This window comes from Thermobia domestica, chromosome 2 (genome assembly GCF_964235325.1).
Source record: "Thermobia domestica chromosome 2, izTheDome1.hap1.1, whole genome shotgun sequence".
In the NCBI taxonomy this organism is placed as follows: Eukaryota; Metazoa; Arthropoda; class Insecta; order Zygentoma; family Lepismatidae; genus Thermobia; species Thermobia domestica.
Window position 1 is genome coordinate 55776627 of NC_137455.1, and position 17405 is coordinate 55794031.

The following is a 17405-nucleotide window of genomic DNA, read 5'->3' on the forward strand; positions in this document are numbered from 1 at the left end:
TAAATCACCAATACACAATTTATAGCTTGCCAACACTTCAAACACGTAGAAATTCCTAGTAACATTCAGAAACTATTACTAAAGAATATAACTTTCTTTTCGGAGGCCACTTAAACAATTATTATTATGATAAAGTACATATTTTGACTTCTATTCAGGTACATGTTACCTGAGTCTCCGTCAGAATACTAATGGCTTCTCTGCCACCTGCCTCCACCCACCAAGCGTTCATAGTTATCTGTCTCCGCTTAACTTTCGGGTCGCTAGCAGTAACTTACTTTTTTTTTTTTTTCTAAAGTAATAGGACTTTCCTCACAACATATTACAGTGTTCACGTACGATTTTTCTGTTTTGATATCGTCCATTAATTGTAGCCTTCTTCACCTCCTTCCTCTCTCTTTTTTTCTGCCACTATATCCTCTAGCAAGTCCCTCATGATATGTTCCTTCGTAGGCAATGCCCAACCAGTTTCTCTTGCTCTTCTCAATAATATCTAAAAATATTCTTTTCTCCCCTACCATTTGTAACACTCTTTCATCGTTTTCCGCTCGACCCCTAATTCTCTCCATTCTTCACACCTACATTTCGAAAGCTTCCAGTCGTGTTTATATATATATATATATATATATATATATATATTTGCGTAATGTCCACGTTTCTGCCCCATATAGCACAATACTACACACGATGTATGAGTCTTATTCTCAACTCTTGATTCAGCGTTCCACAAAAACACTTTTCTTTCTCCTGAAGTCTTCTTTCACCATTCCCATATTTGTCTTTATTTCACGTTCACACTTCATCAAGATCTACCATCATTCAAAATCTAAGGGAGGGACAGTGAGGAAAAAATAATTACCGTGCAGAAATTTTTAAAATCAATGCTTGTATAAAATGCACGAGCAAGGAGATTTTTGTTTAGTTTTTGAATTGGGTGACTTAAAATGAAGAAATGAGACTAGGGATAAAAGCATTGGGTGCTCTTCCTAAGGTTGAGGGCTAAAGTTTTTATGGATATTAGGAAAGTGGTTCACTTGCATCCAGTGCTTTTAGTCTTCATTTTGCCAACAACAATAACAATATACTTGCAATCCATTTCTCTAAACTTTTTAAATCGATGTAAGTACAAATGGATGTAATGATGATTGCTCGTTAATTCTTTCTAGATCACTCCACCGATTTTGATGATCTTGGTAAATTAGTAGATTTTGGCTTAGGATTTTATCACATTTTTGACAAGGAGAAAAAGTGGGTGGTAAATATGTGAAAATAATCGAAAACTGTGAAAATAACCGATATCCGAGTCCAATTCACAGTTTTCAGGATCACTGACAGAAATAGTGATACTCCCGATACATTTTTAAAGTAAAAATCCATTCCCCGTCAGTATGGGGGGGAGGGACGTGTAAATATAATCAAAAAACAACGTTTAATAGTGTCCAGTCCATAGTTTTCGGAGTCGCTGAGATGAATAGTGACACTTAAGTCATTTAAGTTTAAATTCATCCCCCATGTATATACTGTAGGGCAATGGGGTTCAAATACTTTTCATTATCCTTTTCTTCTCATACAATGAACGATATTTCAGTTAGTAGCACAATAGTACTAAATTACCCCACCAAAAATAAAATTTCTCGTTTTTTTGATTTGTTCTATGAAAGCGGTGTTTTAAATTTTCATTTATTATTATTTTTTTAAATTTCAGTCTTTATTCAGTATTTTGAATTGCATTATGGAGGCAGTAGTTTCTTTCCTTATTTTATGAAAAAATGACGGAACTTATATCAAATCAATATAACGTGTTTGTATAAGCAGCAGGTACTCGATAGTTATTTCTAAATATAATGAGTTTTATTATTTTTACAGAAACATTATAAACTACAGTGGAAATTATATGAAAATATTGTATTATCATCGGGTTTACCTGTTTGCAAAATTTCAGACCTTAGTTTGTATAGAAGTACGTGAAATTTAAGACGCAAATTTTGACTCTGATTTAATAAAAACACTTTCTGAAATAAGAGAAGCTCTGTAAAACGCACTCCGAACAGGACATAAAATAGGCGAGAGCACTAAGAAGTTTGCTATAGTTTAGAGGTAACGTATGATGTCACACACAGGGCTGGATTAACCCATCTGGAAGCCCGGGGCTAGAAAAAATATGTGACCCCTACTTACTTCACCTAATACATTTCTGTAAAAGTACAGTAGGAAAGTTAAGGGAATATGTTTCATATTTTTGGTCATATTTTATTTTGATGATGATGTTTGTATCTTCATGATTCTTTTTAGATAGCCAGTTGAGATTTTGATCAGAGTGGAGGTCCCTCTCCACCTGTAGACCCGAGGCTGTATCTCCCCTAAGCCCCCCTTAATCCGGCCCTGGTCACACGGTCATGAAGAAAAGTGTGATAACGGACAGGGTTAATCGTCCTGCCGTATAGTAAAATACTGTCAGCTGTTTGAGTGCTTTTACCATGGCGTTTGAACTCAAAAGTTCATTCGTACGGTAATACCAAGCAGGTCGACCAGGCACCTTGCCGATCGACGTTCATCGAAATAGGGTAACCACTGCCATATACTTGTCTTGAGAGATCAGCTAATATTCTGTATGATCTTCTAACGCAATCGTGTCGGAAACCACCAATTTGTATAATGTAAGGTCCACAAGATATAATCCTGCGGCGGAAATCACCAATTTATATAGCGTTACACTATAGCCCACAGTTCGAATATTTGTAATCTAATTTACCATTTTACCAAAATTCGTTTAAACACTTCATCTTGATATTACCTTTTATTATAATACGTAATAAAGGAAACATTTACACATTTTAAATAACATACATGTGGATTATACAAGATGGATCCTTTGTTATATCATATATCACTCGTTGCTATGACAACTAATAACACATATCGTCAGATTGCTGTGTAAACAGAACAACAAAACATCAATAATAATATTTGAAGGAAATTAATTTATTTTCTTTTTATATTTTCTTCTTCTTTTTCTTGCTAGCTTGTGCATATTTTAATAGCACGTATTGCCCATAAATACAAGTAATAATATTAGAAATACATGATATCGTTATATATTGTCGCCCGAACATAAGACTTTTTTGTTTACAATAAATAAAAAAAAGGAGTCCTGGACCGTTAAATGTTCCATATTAATTACATAAGTTTTTGAATGACCCTTGTATATATAAAAATTACATTCCATGTAATTACATATATTCTTTTATATTATCATTTTCTTGTTTATTCTAATTCTCATAATTAATTTTATTTTAAATATTCATACAATTCATCGACGCAAAGTGAAGGTACATTCAAAATACGATGTAAAAGTTATTTATTTTTAAGTCCTTTGAGGGCCATTAGTACTTGTCATAAGTCAGAAGTTAACAAAATCTATATTATTTTCTCGGGCATAACTAAGATTATTTTGAAAAAGATATTATTATGACATTCATATAATTCTTCTTTTGAATGAGAAAGGATCAAATACATTATATATTCAAACAACATTCAAAATTACAAACGAAATATCGACGATGTTTAGAACATACAAGATAATCAACATCATAACAAAAACTAACACAAATAAAGAAATTATCATATTAAGAATTAATTTAAAGATTAAATGTCATTCATATTAACTTTGGATACAACTTCAGAAGGAACCAATGTCTTAACTAACTGCATCCATTTACTTTTAGTATATTTTGAAGGACGCCATAACTTAAGTTCATCAATATTGCGTAAACCCAAAAGTTTACCAGTTTTCACGTCCATTAGTTCGAAAACTTTAGGATTAATTTGTTTGATACATAAATATGGTCTTATACGCTGGACTTCTACCATATTAAGAATTAGTATAGTTATCAGAACTTTGAGAAGCATTACTCATATTCTAAATCCTTTTGTTATATTTTATGAAATTCTTATCAGTGATATTTATTTATATTATCTTCATAGAATTCAAATTAAGTACAAATAACAAACGAAATCATAACGATATTTACAGTGAAATAAAACAAGAATCAATTGAATATATTCTTTCAGACGCCACAACATTAACTTAAGTTATATTACCATAGGATTGAGTTAAGTTACATTGCGTAGCGCAATCTTGTGTATTTTTCTGCCCATTATATACTTCAATAATATTTCGATTTCTATATTGCGAATTCCTGCCACCTGTGAATCTATTAGGAAATCGATTTCGTGGAAACGTGTTACGACTACTATTTCTGTTGTTATTCCTGTAATTAGATTCGGTTCTAGTATCGGTAAAATTTAATTCATTTCTTCTGCCATTGTCAGGAAATCTATTATTTCGCATATTAGGCACACCTTCTTTAATATTGGTATTACGAACAGATGCATAATTAACTTGGCTACCATTAGGATTGATTTGACCTCGATTATTGTTTTGCGTCATAGATTGACTTTCAAAATTTTGAACTATCATAATAAAATGGTTAAAGTTGACACACTGAGCTGAAATTAATATTCGTTGTAGCTTAAAGAGTCACAAAATACGAATGGACGCTATTATCCTTGATTCTGATTGAAAAGGATTGATTGATTTCAATTCATTGTATGCTGATATTACAAAGTCAGTAATACTCCGGTCCAGTTTAGGATGATAATGCCTATTCCGAACTAATGCATCCCTATTGGCTAACATGAAGTCATTTTCAAAATTGGATAAGAACACATTCTTAAAAAATCAGAATAATTACGCAAATTGACTTTGATAGCCTTAAACCAAGTAGAATAAGGAGGCAATAAAACGTACGGTAGAATTTTTAAGAATTTAAGATTCATCCACTCCCATCAGTTTATATTCATCTTCGAACTTTTCTATAAATGTACTGGTAGGTATATCATCAGATCTTCCGCTAAATTTTGTAAGGGATTTGATTTCACTAACATGAAAAAATTTACCTCTGTTAATAATTCTTCATATGTCGGGTTTTTACAGGATTGTTTCTTCCACGATGAGATGAACGATTTGTTCTCCGATGTCTGCCCACACTAACCTCACTATCACTCTTTATAGAATATCCAGATGAATCACTCTCTTCCACATTCATTTGGTGTTGATACGGTGTCGGATCCATATTGTCAGTAAGAACTCTGTCACCATTCTCACGGGCATTGACATGGTCACCATTGACGGTAACAAGTTTTTCTTTGATAGAGTTTACTTCCTCCTGTAATTCCCTGATTTGACTACTATGTTCCGTTATTTAATTAGTATGTTCATTAACTATAGTTTCCACAACTTCAACAGAATTTTATACTTCGGTGAACCTACGCAAAATCTGCTCCATTTTGCGATCACTTAGTTCAATCCGTTGTGACAAATCTTGCGATAACTGTTGATTTGCCTGTTCAATCTGCTGTGATAATTGCTGTGTCAAATACTGATTATTGTTGTCCATTTGTTGCTTCATTTGTCTCATCTGCTGATTCATTTGTCCAATCTGCTGACTCTGCTGATTCATTTGCTCACTCTGCCGATTCATTTGCTCACTCAGGTGTTTGATAAGGTCAGCTAGGTCTGAGGATGTATATCTTTCTATATTAACACTTGCTTCAGGTGTGTTTTCACTCCCATTAACACTTACTTTGATATTTCTGTAAATTTTTCCTCCACTCCTTAACAAGGTATATTCCGTGTTGATGAATTTGATAAAACTTGCTACGTAATCTTAAAATCAATCTAAAGTTTGTTGTTTAGGAGATTGTTTACTTATCTTCTCACAAATCTCCAGAAATCCTGAGGCGGAAAACATTAATTTATATGTAACGCAATCGTGTCGAAAACCACCAATTTATATAATGTAAGGTCCATAAAATGTAATCCTGCGGCGGAAATCACCAATTTATATAGCGTTACACTATAGCCCACAGTTCGAATATTTGTAATCTAATTTACTATTACCTTTTATTATAATACGTAATGAAGGAAACATTTACACATTTTAAATAACACTAGCTGAACCTGCGCTCTTTACACAGCGCATCATTCATATATGAGCATGAATCTCCTTGTTATTCCTCACATCTGTACATGTCCCTTTGCAGACACAAGTGAAAGAAGTCTTGGTAAAAATCGGCAAGAGATACCGTAAGGGGGAGATTTTTTTCGATTACTTTTTCAATATCTCGTACCGTTTGCAAGATTTGAGCCTACTTCCGGTTGCAGTTTTTAATTCATGTATGATCTGTGTTTTCTTTCTTCTTGCATGTAGTATGTAATAAGCAAATACATAAACTAAGTAACTCTATGGACTATGGAACCCGGAGGTTCAATGCCGCGTTCACAAAAGCTCTCCACTGACTTCTATCCTTAGCTAACTGCATCCAGTTTCCACTTTGTATTCCAATCTCTGCGAGATCCATCATAATATTGTTCTCCCATCTGCACCTAGGTCTTCCTAATGGTCGTTTTCCGGCTGTTCTTCCAGTTAAGATTTTGAAAGCGTTCGTTCTTTCTTCCATCCTGGCTACATGACCTACCCACCTGAGCCTCCTAGATTTGATGACCCTAACAATGTTGGATAAACCGTATAAATTATGTAGTTCCTCGTTATGAAGATTCCGCCATTCCCTATTCCCGTTTCTCTTGGGTCCAAATATTCTTCTCAGGATCTTGTTCTCAAATACTTTCAATCTATGTTCTTCGTTTCGAGTAAGAGACCATATTTCGCAATCATACAAAACAACAGGCATGATTATCGTTTTATACATTTTAAAATTAGCTAATACATTATACATACAATCAATTATAATGTCAGTGATATATGATGTTCATTGGGCAAAACAATCCAAACAATAAAGATTCAACTTAGATGGAGAAATGTTATCCTTCGTTTTTCATTATAATTTGGCCATGAAACAAACACCTTAGAGATATACAGACTCTATATATAATTATACGGTGTTGGAATGTATAATAGGTAGGATATGATGCTATAGTTTTTTTTTTTTTTTTTTTTTAATTTCAACACTTCCAGTGTACCCGTAAAAATGTAATAAATAAATATTTTTAAAATAATATTGAGTTAGAACTGGACAATCTACGCAAAATTTGCAATCGATCAGTGAAAACATAATCTTTCTAGAGCCTGTAGTTTCCGAGATCTCACTATCAAAAGGATTTGCCACAAACATATAAACGTCCACAAACGTATAGTTAAAAAAAAACTCCAGAGATGGTAGCACAATTCATTTGCATTTATTTTGGAGAAGGCTTATTAAAAGGCAAAGGCTTTGAACAATAATTTAAAAGGATAAACTTTGTGAAAAAGATCTCTTTAAGTAATTTATTTAAAGTACACCTTTTTAAAAATATTTGTCTTTGTTATAAACGTGAAATCACAAATAACCGTAAATGAAAGGTTTGAAAACTAAAGTTATAGGTTGGAGCTCGGTCACTCTTAATTGGTATTGAAGCATTTTAATAGATAGATACATATAGATTATACAAGATGAATCCTTTGTTATATTATATATCACTCGTTGCTATGACAACTAATAACACATATCATCAGATTGCTATGTTAACAGAACATCAAAACATCAATAATAATATGTGAAGGAAATTATTTAATTTTCTTTTTATATTTTTTTCTACTTCTTTTTGCTAGCTTGTGCATATTTTAATAGCACGTATTGCCCGTAAATACAAGTAATAACTAACTAACTAACTAACTCTATGGCCTATGGAACCCGGAGGTTCAGTGCCGCGTTCACGAAAGCTCTCCACTGACTTCTATCCTTAGCTAATTGCATCCAGTTTCTACTTTGTATTCCTATCTCTGCGAGATCCATCTTAATATTGTCCTCCCATCTGCGCCTAGGTCTTCCTAATGGTCGTTTTCCTATGGGTCTACCAGTCAAGACTTTGAAAGTGTTTCTACTTTCTTCCATTCTAGCTACATGACCTGCCCACCTAAGCCTCCTAGACTTGACGACCCTAACAATGTTGGGTAAACCGTATAAATTATGTAGTTCCTCGTTATGAAGTTTCCGCCATTCCCCATTCCCGTTCCTCTTGGGTCCGAATATTCTTCTCAGGATCCTGTTCTCAAATACTTTCAGTCTTATGTTTTTTCCTCAAAGTAAGCGACTATGTTTCACAACCATACAGAACAAATACAAGTAATAATATTAGAAATACACGATATCGTTATAATCTCGTGTAACCCCGCGTGACGTAGTCACTAAGGTTTTCGCCTTTGGTGCAAGTGGTCCCGGGTTCTATTCCCGGCGAGGACACTCGGTCTGAAAGGTCACACCGCTTGTTGAGCTTTTTCAGGCCAGCTATCCTAAGTGATGTTTTTTCCTGGGTTTTTCTCATTCACACCAGGTAAATGCCGAATGATACCTAACATACAGGTACCTCTGACCGCTTCCTTCCTTCCCCGGATAGTGTGCTCGCCAAGAGACGTTATCCCTCATACGTGTCGGGTTTAAAGCCATAGATGCTGGTAATGCCCAGAAATATACATAAATAAATAAATGCATCTGGAACTGGATCATTACACTGTAATCTAGACTTGTTACCCTGTTATTTCTGTTTTATTTCACTCTTTCAAGAAAACGTCAGGGTTAACATTTTGTTTCGGATGCAAGCTGCAGACATTTCTGATGAATTGTTGTCTAACAGCACATGTCCTCCTTTCTGTAGGATACTGGTTGCCACAACAGCAGTTTCGTTGCTTCCAGATTCACGGAAGGTATATGTGATCAATCTGTGTTATTGTATTTATGTCTTCCTAAGTGCTACTTAAAAATCTTATAAATGTGGTATTGTTGTAGATATTCCGAACGGGGACGTGGAAATGGAGCAAATAGTGACTGCTGTGGAAGCAAAAGAGGAGGAGCAGCATTTACGCCCTGAAGCCAACACAGCAAATAGAATAATGGAACTTTTAACAGAGATCGGCTCCAATAATCTCGTGGAGAACCAGTGTACGGAGAATAGTTTCCACCCTTGTCCAGTATGTTCAGGGCGATTAATTACAGTTTAAGGAAGGACCAGTGAATATTAAGTTATTTATATTCCTACAACGGCACAGCATGACCCGTTAATTAGTTCGTCTTTGTGTTATGCAAAGGACAAGAAAGACTGGTAATTTATATGTAAGGTAGGTTTGTACTGATGAGCGAAGTATTGTCGAAATGAGTAGTCACTTTCGAATGATCTAAATAGTTGGGAAATGTTGGATGTTGTTTCGAGACATATATTTATAAAGAAAAAATATCCAAGGTGATTCATTTTGGTGCTGTTAAATAAACTAAAACAACTGTATGTATATAATTATTAGCATATTGTATATATAAATAAAAAAGTATAAAGAAATTTATTTTTGTGAATTAGTATATGTATATAAAAACATTTCGTTTATACCACTTGTTGAGAGTCATAAAATGTTAATGCAGCGTCACTTAGAAGTACTAGAAGATGCGGGAAGTCATCTAACATTCCCAGCCGACTAAGGAAACTGTACGCTGTTGAGAAATGTACAGTAATTACTTTGAATTTCTTACCATACGAAATCTCTCTCTCTCTCTCAGCGCATATTAATGTTGTTTATAATTTGTGGTATACTTGCTTTGTTTTGTTTGTGTTCACTAGCAACAAACAGAGGAGTAGTTTGGCGTACAACTTCTAACATTCTATTGGGTGAGCCTTGAAGAGATTCGTTGCCAGCTGTTTGCCAATCTTTATGATGAGCAAAACAAAACAAAGGAAAGGAAAAAAAAATGTATCAACAGTAAGGGCATTCATGTAATTGTAAAGATTTTGCAGTTTCATATGTGTAAAAAATAATTTCACTTTGAACAGAAAAGGAACACTGAGATGTACTAGAAAATGAAGTTCAATCGAAGTAAAATGAGTCTGTAAGATGGTCGTTGAGATTCGTGTACAGGAAGCGTTAGGTGTGATTACTTGTATGGAGAGTGTATTTACAACTTGGGTTAAGTATTTAACGTATCGTTATATTTGGCTTTATACCTAAACCAGGATGCCTATAGTGTATTCTAAGTTAAGTGCTTTAGAAATGAAAGATGGCTAAATATAATTTCTTGCCATGTAAATGGAAAGGATTCGAAATTAGAATACGTGTGGATTTAGTTTGAAATATAAAAAGGTTGGTGTTTGTTTCATAGCATTGGAAAAAAAAAGTTATACTTTTTAAATATCGTGAGTTTTTTTTCTTTTTGTTAATATTTACCATAAGTTAGGGAAAGAAGAAATCATATTTACCTCTTGGACCTAAACGTAAAATTTTCAATCGTGAATTGAGTTGCATCAAACGTTTCTTAATTATTATTGAAAATATCATAGACCATGAAAAGGAGATATATTATTATTATTATTTTGCAAGTGTTTCGTATATGATAAGATGGATATTCTGTATGAGTTATAAATAATAACTGATATAGAGTGAATGAAGTAAGAGAGAGATTAATTCCGAGAAATGTAGACGGAAGTTTCAAGAAGAGAAAAAGCCAACAGAACTTCGGTGATTTTCTTAAATTTTCATTCCAGTATTTCTCACGTTTGCAATTTTCTTTCACAATTTTTAATTATCCGTATGTTTATTTTTCCTATGCAAGCGTTGTTATCGAAAAATGTTTTTGTATTTTACGTATGCTTGACTTCCATGGAAGAAGTTTTGTTGTTTTTTTGTTTGAACATACAACGTGTCAGGATACGTAGGGTACTTTTACGGCATATTTAATGGAATTGTAGGTAAATATGTTAGTTTAACTTGTATTCCAAAGTACCAGCATTGTGGGAGCTCATTGGTATTAGATTTGTCGAAGAGAAAAAATTAAACTTTAGATTCCACATATTACTAAAGATCAAGAAGAATATTGTAGTACGCTGATTACTCGATATGCTATACTTTTAAGTGCAATATTAATTTTACTTTTTATTCCTCTGAAAAGCAAAATAAAATTTGCCAGTATACTTTTTCATTACAGCTGCATGTATATATTTTATCTATGTAAATCAAAGTGTATGAATATAATTTTACATTACTTTTCTGTTAATACATATAAGTAATTGAACAGTATAATCCTGTATATATAAGTACTGTGATTCTTTCTTTTATTTATGCAATCTTTTGTTAATAAAAAGTATAATTACGATTTTAAAGGTCTTTTTGAATTTATTATGTATTGTCTTTAATAAATTAGTCAGTGACATGAATGAAGACAGATAACCTGCCTACGCCATAGCAAGGAATTGTCAGCATTAATTAGCATTAATTGCATGGTGGATATGAAGAGTAATATACTGATTCATCAATGTATACATTCATGCAAAATGTCAAAATGCAAAAGGAGTAAATTTGACCTCAAGTTAGAAGTTTGCGCATATACGTGATCGATAGCAAAATAATTTTGCCGAACTTTTTCCACAAACCACTCTAATTTGATTAAATACTTTTTCTCTTAGGCTTTTCAATTATCGTCATTACTTGAATTGAAATTGGTAAAGAATAAGGGAATAGATTTACTATCTTTGAAAAAAAATTGATAAAGTTTTGTCGAATTTTTATTTACTATCTTTGAAAAAAAATTGATAAAGTTTTGTCGAATTTTTATCAAACATTGAATTTTGAATTTTTGTCGACAGTGAAGAATTACCTCTTTAAAACATTATCCAATTTGGACGTAGTATGTATGACATATGTTTTGTTTGAAGTTTATCAGTGGACGAAATCTTCGAAGGTTTCATCAGCAGGAAAGAACACTGACAAACATGTTTTCAATACTTTTCTTCACTATTAGCACACAATAATTTAGAAGCAAAAGCTTTCAATATGGATACATATTCTTCCACCGTCAACACTGTAAAAGAGAGTAGCGTACTAGATTGCTAGTAATTTTACGGTACTACTCAACACTGAACATTGAGACTTTACTCTGAACAAAGCTCTCGTGGATTGAAATCTACATGCAAAATATTTTATCAAGTATTTTTAGTTATGAACTTATTACACATATTACCTGCAGGATTCCAATATTTGTATCTATATATTGATTTACATATTTACGAAGTAAACAATGGAAATCTATCGAAATATGTGAACTGCAAACGTTGCTCTTTCTTTGTATATACAAATACCAAGTGAAAACTAAAAAAAAAAAAAATCGTGGGAACAATAGTAGAACGCGTTGTGTGTTTGAGATAAGGTGATGAAACAAAATGTCTGACAGTGTAATTCACTTTTAGAAAAGCCAACATAGTCTTAAACTAATACAAGGGTTGTTCAAGGTTGACCGGGACTTTTATTTCTTCAGAGAAAACAGTTAGTACAAGAAGCACCAAACTATGTCAGCTTTTCAAGGTATTCTCCGTGCGCGTCGAGGCACCTTTGCCATCGTTGTGGCAGCTCCCTGATTTCTTTGACGTAGAAAGAACTTGGTGGTTGTTGTGGCCACTGGAGGGCATCGTTCCGCAGTGCTTCATCTGTCGTGAATTTATTCCCTCTCAGATGGTCTTTAAGGGGTGAAAACAAATGATAATCACTGGGGCTAAATCTGGACTGTAGGGGTGATGGGGCAGAACTTCCCAGCGCATTTCGGCCAGAGTTGTCACATTGGCCGTGTGAGGGCGGGCACTGTCATTGAGAAGAATGATATTTCCAGACAAGATCCCGGATCTTTCTTGCGAATGGACTTTCGTACAGCACCACTCAACAATGTGGAGTAATACTGGGCATTAGTTGTGCTCCCTTTGCCCAGAAAATCCACACGGATAACACCCTTCATATCATTCGTGTCCATGCGCTTCATTTGTCACCAGCTCTCGTCCTTCGCGAAACTGTTCACACCGTTCGTACACCCTTGTCCGTGACATCGTCATGCCGGGCGCTAGTTACTCCAGAAGGAATACATTAAGTTTCATCATGATCCGGCTATTCATCGATTATTTACGTACGAAAATCCCGGTCAACCTTGAACGACCCTTGTAAATAATACTTGGATGTTTAAATTCGTGAGCTATATGTATATTGTAGATACGAAGAATTAACAATGTGCTTAAAGATCTCTGAGATTCGGTGCTGCAGAAACAAAACTCTTTAATAAATTTTCTTCTACGTAAAAGCCAGTTATTTTATAATAAGTATAATTCATCCCCTCATGATACCTATATTGACTTTGTCTATTTCTTGGTAAACAAAACGTCTTTTATCGAAGACTTACTCAATTCCACATATTACGATCCGTCTCATATAGCTTCGTTGCTGGAAAAGAGAATCAACTAAAATAAAAATAATTCCATATATATCCGCATGTATTTCCTATGTGAGTAATGGGGAAATCTTATACGTTTCAGTTCAGAACCTGTATTGTATTTAGTACTATGTGAAATAATTTGGGATTAAACTATTGGAAATAATCACCCCAAAAATAATGTATGAAATATAGAATTAAAACGAGTGCAATCCAGGACGGAATTTGATTTCTACTCGAAACATCATTTCGATATAATGATTACAGATTATCTTAATTGGCGTCAACATGACTTAAATTATTTGAATGAGATTACAAGAAATACGAGGGTAGGTTGATAAGTTCTCAGCCTACCCAAGTTCAAACAAAGATAGATATGAAAGTTATATACGTTTATGAGGCTTATAATTTGTGAAGCTGCTGTGTAAAATTTGGTTTGACTAAACCAATTTTAAATTTGTTTTTCAGGTCCAAAGTGAGGATGTCAGTCCACGTCCCAGAAATGAGTAAATTTGAACACCGTGCATTCATCAAGTACCTCTTCCCAAACACTCTCGCCGAAGGAGATCCGCACTGTCACGGTTTTGGGGGACAAGGCACCATCGTATGCCACTGTGAAGAAATGGGCAGCGAACTTCAAACGTGGGCAGTTTGGTCTGAACGATGATCCAAGGTGTGGCAGACCAATTTCACTGACCTCTTCCGAGATGATTGACTCCATTCACCGGATGATTCTCGACAATCGCCGAATCACGCTCAAACAGATAGAGGACACATTGGGCATTAGTCATGAACGGGTGTGGAAAGTTATCCATGGAGACTTTGGTATGAGGAAGGTCGCGGCAAAATGGATTCCGAAACTTCTGAACGCAGATCAGAAGCGTGAACGGGTGGAGGTAAGTAAGGCAGTTCTGTCCCAATTTCAAGCGGATAAGGCCAATTTTTTGCAACGGCTGGTAACAGTAGACGAAACCTGGTTATATTTCTACGATCCCGCGACGAAACAGCAATCGGCGGAATGGCTCCACAGCGATTCTCCACGTCTGAAGAAAGCTAGGACACAGCGCTCCTCTGCTAAGGTTGTTGCTACGGTCTTCTGGGATTGCGAAAGAATTCTATTGCTGGATTATCTGAAATCGGGTGAAACCAGCAATGCAACTTATTATACATCTCTTCTGGACAAACTGAAAGCAGCACTAAAGGAGAAGAGACGTGGAAAGCTGTGCAAAGGGGTAATCTTCCTTCAGGACAATGCGCCCTCACACAAGGCACGTCTGACATTGCAAAAATTGGAGGACCTACGGTTTCAAATACAGGAACATCCACCTTATTCACCTGATTTGGCTCCATCAGACTTTTATCTCTTTCCTAAATTGAAAATATTTTTAAAGGGAACGCATTTCAGTGGCGCCGATGACGTCATTTCTCAAACAGAGGTCTAGTTTGCAGAGCATTCATCCGACTTCTATTTGTCTAGCCTGCAAGCACTGCTGCAGCAGCGATGTGAAAAGTGCATTGCACTACAAGGGGAATATGTTGAATAAAAACACCAAGCTTCGCTTCCTATCTACTTGTTTTCTTGGTGAGGCTGAGAACTTATCAACCCACCCTCGTATGTATAATTCTAAAAAATACAACTTGAAAGATATTTAAAATTAAAGCTCAAGAGTTAATGATTCTCGTGTATTTGTCATTTTGCTAGTGGCATTATGAAATCAGTAGAATCCCTCTAATCCAGGACTTTTGGGACTGGGGGTATGGTCGGAACGCAAAAAAGGTCGGATTATCAGAAAATACAGAAAAATACGGTTTACAGTAAAATAAATAATCTTTGAACTCAAAAATGACTGTATTGTTCTCTACAGTAAAAACATTGCAAAAAAAAAAAAAAAAAAAAAAAAAAAAAACACACAAAAGCAGCTGTTGTTATTATTATAAAGAGCAATACATACTGTATGTACAGTATTTACTAGGTAAGCCTATAGTAACAAAAAATAGTTGTATTGGGCCTCGTCAGCTACCGACGAGTCGGGAAAAAGTTCGGCTCAAGCACGGTCGGATCAACCGCAGTGGCAGACCAGCCGAGGGCGGAGGAGAGGGGTTCTACTGTATTTTAGTTTCACTTATAGCTTACATAAGCATGAAACTGTTAAAAAAGCCCAAGAAATAATAGTCTAGGGTAGATATAAGGTAGCTATACAATGTTAACTGAACTTATTAAAAAGATAGTGGGCTATCAAATATAAGAACTCCCCGATCGCTTCAAGTAAAATAATATTTTTATTGCAATGTAGAATAACGAGAACAAGACAAAATTTCTCAAACAGTCATATATTTCTTGCAATTTCCTAAGTTACAGGGCAAGAACTCTGAATCGAGCTTACTTCGTTCAAAACTACGAAGAAAAAATTAAAAACGTAGCTTGCATGAATTCTTATTGGAAAATAGAATCATTGTTGTGTAGATAAAAGTTTCTATATGTTCGAACAAATTATTTATTGTTCCTCTAAGACCTTAAAGGACTTCTGTCATTTAAGAAGTCTTTAAGTTCCCTATCACGAGGATAGCTACAGCTTTCATTTACATCACCACATTTTGCATATCTACTAGCTTCAACTATCAGTGGTTAAATGACGTTAGATCTAACCCGCTGCGGATCAATCTGAGATTTGGACACTAGTTCTATCTCGTGCGCAAGAGGATCGATACTTTTGAGACTACTTGGTATCAGGACAGAATTCTCTCGTTGTATGTCATTTTCTGCTAGAAGAGGATCTCCACATAGTTGTAATCAACTTGTCTTAGTAGCGCAGACCAGTAATGATTTCCTCCAGGAGAAGACTTTCAGTATACAAGGAGTGAAAGTAGTACTTTGAAAATAATGGTAAGTCACGTTAAGTACGTTTGAAGGTGCCTGTATGTCTGGTTGGATTTCGTATGCGTCATTCCCTAAAATCACTAGTGGGCTCAACAGTGGAAAACGATAGGTTAGCAAACGTTGGCTCTGCGTTGTAATTGAGCGCTTTGCCAAACATTTGCCGACCAAATTAAGTAATCCCTACGAAAAAATTTCAAATTGCAATTGGGAGAACGATGTCAAAGCTGTTGGTTAAATGACGCAAATGGTTCGTTAGCCAACATATTACTTTAAACTACGAGACGTGTTCGAAAAGAGTGCGTCGTTTTGAAAAAAAAGAATACTACAACAGTTTTGTTCAAGCCAAATTTATTTTTACATGAAATGGCACACCTTAAACTATTTTTCGACATAGTTTCCGCCAATGTTCAAACACTTTTTAGAAATGATCAACTTGTCCAAACCTTCCTCAACAAAACATCCTGCCAGTGTCCGGCAAGTATATATCGTATCGTTTGGACGCCACCGCAGCGCTAGTGTCCACGACGAACCACGAAGTGGAGTTTTCACTGACGGGATGTTTCTTTGAGGAAGGTTTTGATATGTTAGTCACCTGCGATGGCAAGTTTGAACATTGGTGGAAACTATATCGAAAAATAGTTTAAGATATGGTCTTTTTCATGTAAAATATATATTTGGCTTGAACAACCCTGTTTGTATTTTTTTTTTCAAAACGCCTCATACATTGGATCATCGTATTATTCAATTGCACTGTTATACCATATATTGCGTAAGCAACATCAGTAAAGGTAATATATTTTGTTATTTACCAAAATTTATGGTTTTAAATGTTTTAAGAAGGTCAATTAAGTGAGTTGAACTTACGTTGTGTGAACTGATTTTCTTATACCTTCCATTGCTGTAAGGAGCAGTGAATGTTAACCCGCAAAAGAAACTACTCTCTTTTTTAGTGGTAGATAAATACCTATTCTACTAGGGTAGTGAAAAAGCAAAAGTAAAACAAAATATTCTGAGAAATGTATATACCAACTTAAAAAAAAACACTAAAAATAAAAAATAAAACATTTTATAAAATTTAAGAATCTACTTCAAAAAGTAGCTAAAAAGTAGAAAATAATTTTAAAAGATTTCATATTTAATTCGAGAAATAAAGATGACGAAAACTTAAATTACTTAACTCTAATAAGCAAACAAACATCAAATAACTAAATCTGGTGACTATAGGCTGTTGTAGACTGTTCGG

At 34.7% G+C, this 17405-nt stretch overlaps 1 protein-coding gene across 1 annotated transcript in view; it reads left to right on the top strand.

The window, feature by feature from the left end:
* The window catches only part of LOC145672431 (golgin subfamily A member 2-like), a 53605-nt gene extending 42408 nt beyond the window's left edge, over nucleotides 1-11197 (top strand). Inside the window, exon 15 of the mRNA XM_081741582.1 lies at nucleotides 8845-11197. Coding sequence (XP_081597708.1) covers nucleotides 8845-9056 — 212 coding nt within the window. The 3' untranslated portion in view covers nucleotides 9057-11197. The remainder of the gene's footprint in view (nucleotides 1-8844) is intronic.
* Nucleotides 11198-17405: the final 6208 nt, after the last annotated feature.